The sequence below is a fragment of the Anopheles darlingi genome, chromosome 2 (genome assembly GCF_943734745.1).
Source record: "Anopheles darlingi chromosome 2, idAnoDarlMG_H_01, whole genome shotgun sequence".
Lineage (NCBI taxonomy): Eukaryota > Metazoa > Arthropoda > Insecta > Diptera > Culicidae > Anopheles > Anopheles darlingi.
This window is the reverse complement of record NC_064874.1, coordinates 92,844,402-92,849,401: the sequence shown is the minus strand read 5'-3', so window position 1 is coordinate 92,849,401 and position 5,000 is coordinate 92,844,402. Positions and strand designations below refer to the sequence as shown.

At 43.1% G+C, this 5,000-nt stretch overlaps 1 protein-coding gene across 4 annotated transcripts in view; it reads right to left on the bottom strand.

Annotated features, from left to right (window-relative positions):
* Positions 1 to 1,343: 1,343 nt before the first annotated feature.
* The window catches only part of LOC125959892 (anoctamin-8), a 22,948-nt gene continuing 19,291 nt past the window's right edge, over positions 1,344 to 5,000 (bottom strand). For all 4 annotated transcript variants that reach the window (XM_049692886.1, XM_049692884.1, XM_049692887.1 and 1 more), the window contains 3 exons: positions 3,881 to 4,028; positions 3,642 to 3,775; positions 1,344 to 3,565 (listed from right to left, as the gene is read on the bottom strand). In XM_049692886.1, coding sequence (XP_049548843.1) covers positions 3,434 to 3,565; positions 3,642 to 3,775; positions 3,881 to 4,028 — 414 coding nt within the window. In that variant the 3' untranslated portion in view covers positions 1,344 to 3,433. The remainder of the gene's footprint in view (positions 3,566 to 3,641; positions 3,776 to 3,880; positions 4,029 to 5,000) is intronic.

The window sequence follows — 5,000 nt, the reverse complement described above, 5'->3', positions numbered from 1 at the left end:
TGGAGGTTGCTAATCCGCTAAGGGGCGCCCGGTAAAACGGAGGATGGTTAAACCGCGTGTAAGCAAGGGAAAGAATCTTCGTTATGAGAAGCTGGACCCTTTGCTCTTCGCCCATGTTCCGGGGTGGCCATAGTGATGGAAGACACACCCGACACGATCAGAGGACGGCCGAGACACGGACAAGTCGAAGGACACTCGATGGTCCGGTGGTTGGGGTGAGAACTGGACTGGCCAGCAAGGCAGGGGCAGCGTGAGCGCTTTATGATTGCCACAAATTATGTGTCGCGCGAGCATGACGATCGTGTGTGTCCCTCTCGTACGACATGTCCGTCGACCGTGGTGGACGACAATATGACAGCGAATGCGGCCGACACTGGCAAGTTGACGAGCACGAAACTATGCGCACCCAGCGCTGCGCTAGGGGCTGCAATTAAAATCCTCCGCTTGTCGTTGTTATCGTCTTAAAACTTTATGGCGATTAAATTAATTATGTTTTTGATTTATATGAGATGTTGCGTGTTGGCCCAGGGGTTGGCCCGGGGGTTGCTGGAAGCTGTGAAAAACGGGGTGGTCGGTATTGCTTCATGCTCTACATTGAATGCGATGGCCCTGCTCGCTTGGATGAGCTTGACCAGCAAAGACACCAACGTGTCATGGTGGCTGGTTGTCACCATGGCGTCCATTCGACGTACGCGTGTACCTCACAGCTTACTGCGATGCGACTCACATTTGTGAGTGTGAGCGCAACATGCGGTGACTTAGTCTTAGCAGCTCGCTATAAATGACAACCGACCTACTCTAGCGCATGTTCGCGCTTCTTGCCCTCCCGTCGAGCCTGCAAGTGAACACGGTATGTTACCTTAATGTTGATTAATTACAAACAACTACGGAGAAACCGTAACCGAATGGTACAAGTACACCGTAATTGTAATAGTTGTCCGAGGGGCTGCTCGCGCTTTAATGCTTTTACTCTGCCCGAAACGTCACCTCCGACAGTGGCCACTGTCCAGCAGTGGTACTAGGATGAAAAGGACCATAAAATCTACCGTGAAACATAGTTTATGTGTCGTCAAACTCCACTGTAGTCAGCTATCAACGAGAAGTTCGCAACAACCCTTTATGTTTTTCTCCAATTCGTGCAAATGACGCACGATTATAAGCAACGCGAATGTTCGAGGCTGTGCCAAGCATTCAATGAATTACCGAAAATGATGATGGCGAGCATAACAGAGGTTGAAAAGAGAGTTTAGGAGGGAAACATCAATAAGCTTTGAACTGAAATAAAGTGAAACACTACACACCGGAGAACGTTTTCATGAAACATTAACATGGTTTAAGACTGCACTGCTTGCATTAGTTTATTGGTTTGGTTTAGGTTTGTAGTTGTTCGGTTAGTCGGTGCACACAATCCACTCACTATTCCTTCCCTCTCGATTGATTGGTTGCCCTTTTCGTTGATTTTTTTTTGCTTCTCTACGGAGGCTCTATTTTACAGTTCGTTCCATATTATCACTTCGCTCAGCTTTGATTTGACTAAAACAAGCATACAACACGGTCGTTCTTTCGCATGTGTGATTTGCCAAAAAATAGCAGAGCCCCTAAACAAACCACTCAAAGCTGAACACTATGCAAACTGCAAAAGTCCGCCAATTCCCATTGGAAGCTAACGCATTCCCGCACAGACGGCTAAGCAGCGGTTTATCTGGTTTGGTTGGCCGGTATGGTCGTAAAGATGGGCATTTTAGCCACACAGTTAAAATGATCTACCTCAACCTACTGATGGGTCTGTGCGGTTGCCTTTGCTTTCCTTACGTTTTCCACCTTCCGCCGATCCTAAGTATCTTTAAAAACAACGACGCTACACTAGAGGCTGCCCGGAAACGCGCGCGCGTTCCCTTGTGGCACAACAATATGGCTAGCAAGATATTAACTGTACAAACGGCTTTTGCTTTTGATTATTTTACAGCTAAAATGTAATTTAGAATCTGTTAAATTCTCCACTAGGGTGTTCTTTTATTTAAATTTAATTCTGTATCTCGGTTTCCAGATAAGCCTTTCCTTAGGTACAGCTAGCCGGTCATCGATGACCGATGCAAAAACTTTACGCTTCCGTGCGGTAGATATAATGTAGAGTAAGCGAAAGAGAGTGAAAGATTGTAAAATGGTAATATGGGGTAGTGACAGGACAACATGGTCATGTTTTTGCCAAACTCCAAAACACTAGCTTCCTTCGACATGTGAGATGCTTGATTGCTCGGATACACTTGGTCTCCATGGTTGCCTGATTGAAAGAGCATTGCTTAGATTTACTGGAAACAGATTGCACGTGTGATACTGAGATACTGATTTAGAATGCTTTCGATGAGGTTTGCTAATACTTTTAATGACGCCCACCCTGTAACGGTTCTCTTTTTCGCACGCTAGCGTATTATCCTGCCCACAACCCGTTCCAGACGGTACGGACGGGATGAATTATCCTAATTGACTCGACGGATTGCTGTTGCCATGGAACTGCGGTTGGTATTTTGATTCTGTCTGACGGTGATCGCTCCTTTGTACTCAAAAAATTATAACGTGACCCAGTATATTGTCAAGTCGGTGCTTACGTTGCGTCGTTGTGCTCAAACGCACTGATCATTGATTACTACGTGAGAGCTGCTTTAAGTATATAAAATAGCATTTTTAGCGTTGCTGATACCGTAAATAAATGATTTTCAAATCAGCTACAATACATTTCGACCACAATGGTTGGTTTGCAGTGTAAAGCAAAGGCAGTAAGCAGTAATTCAATTTGGTAAATAGTCTGTTGTTGGTAGGATATAAAAGAAAGGCTGCTTTCAACTACGCACTTATGCTAATGAATGTAATATTGTTTACGTCGCCGTGTTGCGCTGTTGTACTTTCTCTGTAGAGGCGTTGGGCCTCATTCCACGTATGCTCAAGATGTATATTTAGGGTAGACGCTAGACCCACAACTAAGTTTCTACTACACAACACAAATATTGTCCAGTATTTTGTGTACGTTTGGGCGTTCTACTTTCTAAACGTATGGTTTTCTACTCAATCACAAAGCAGCAGTTTAAGAAATTGATTGAATGGAGTTTGTTACAAAAAAAACTCATCGCACAACTTACAACAGTTGATAAAACTGAATCATCTACAACGTTTATCATTGTGTTTGTTGTAAATGTTGGTTACATTGTGGTAAAGTAAGATGTCTTCAGTTGGCATTCATTTAATGGGAATGCTGCGCATACTGAACTGCTTTAATCATTTCAATTATGTTGCAATGCTTTTCATCAGCAGACCGTATGCAGGGTCACATGGAGTGATGCTTGTATCGCTATTTTTACAGCATGGTTGTTGTGCGAATAGCGGTGGTGATGGAATGAATTTCCGGCGTGCTACTCAAGCTGCTCGCACCAACGGCTGCTTACGAATGGCCATTGTTGTGACTTGAACCGCTGCCATGATTTCGCTGGTTCAGTACATCATCCACCTGGATAAGCTGCTCGATCGGTATGAGGGACAGTTCCCCTCCGGGCGGTGGTGCTGGCAGGGCTTCCTAAGGATAAAGCAACGATCCATCAGAAAGGGGCTTCTTCACAACGTAACGTAGGTTTAACAGCAAGGAAACTTACCAATGCCTCGAGAGCCATTTTTTCTGCTCGTTTCGCTCTCTGTTCCTTCAGTTTTAGCGAAAAAATAGCGACTGATCGGGCACGTTTCACCAAACTTTGCTTCAACCGTGACTTTTTAGCCGCTAGTTCGGCCGCTGTTGTCGTTGGACCGTAGCATAGCAGAAGTTATTGGATGAAATACGAGATACGTTAATGGTGCGTAGGATTAAGAGCGAAGCATCCGAAGATTTTGATAATACCTTTAGCTTCTTCCTCGGTGGGTGCCTTTACCGATGGTGCACTGTTGCTTGTGCCTGGTTGCGGTTCGTTCGCTTTGATGGCCACGTTCGTCCAGGACGGAGCGGGCTTCAACAACTCTGAGTCGGATCCGGTAGCAAGCTCTTGTTGCTGCAAATATGATTGTAAAGAAAGAAGAACGGATTGAAAATTAGAAACCGCCTGAAGACAAGAGATCGCTCATAAGTTCGGAAAAAGGGTTGAATTTGATATCAAACAGACGACCATCAAAGGGTAATGAAGGCAAACGGTAACGGAAAAGTGATGCTGCTTAAACGAATATTAAGGGAGAAACAGAGCTATAATTGTTCACGATACGATTTAAATGATCACTGATACATAACATCAAAGAAAGAGAATTTTGTTATTGAAATATAGTCTGCGATAGCCGGTATTAATACATCCAAGGAAAACATTTACGCTGAAGCTGCGACATCTATTGGGTGAAAAATGCAGCCATGCTGTCAAACAAAAGCTTTACATAAATTATTGCTAAAGACTAGTTTGAAAATGGTTAGACTCATTTGAGACCTAACCAGCTTGATAGGAGGTTAGTAGGGATACGAAAAGAATATGAAAATAATCCTCAATTATGGTGGTTTCCTTTATCTTTCCAAGCAGATTGCACTTCGTTCGGTATTTATTTGAGATGGAAAACATAAATATCACTTATCTGTAATCCATACCATTTTTGTCCTTTTTTAAAACACAAACATATTATTAAACTCGATCATTTTCATTCTAATACCCGCTATTTGGCCTTAATACAATCGTTTTAGATGAATTGAAGACAATAATTATGCCCTTACAAAAAAATTAATTCTGCTCCACTCAGTAGTAAGTTTGCTATGTATCCAACAACTATTGCAGCGCGTTAACAACATTATTAGTTCTACAAGAACTGAGCATACAGCGTTTTACGTAGTGCCAAGTAAGACAATAAAATAAAAATGAGAATCTTCAGCCAAGTAATGCAGCACAGTAACCTATCAGCTAAACAGAAAAAATAGCTCCAAAAGCTATAAGGACAATAGAGGCATAAACGAGAAAGCAAAACTTCTTAATTGACCGTCCGGAAGGGTA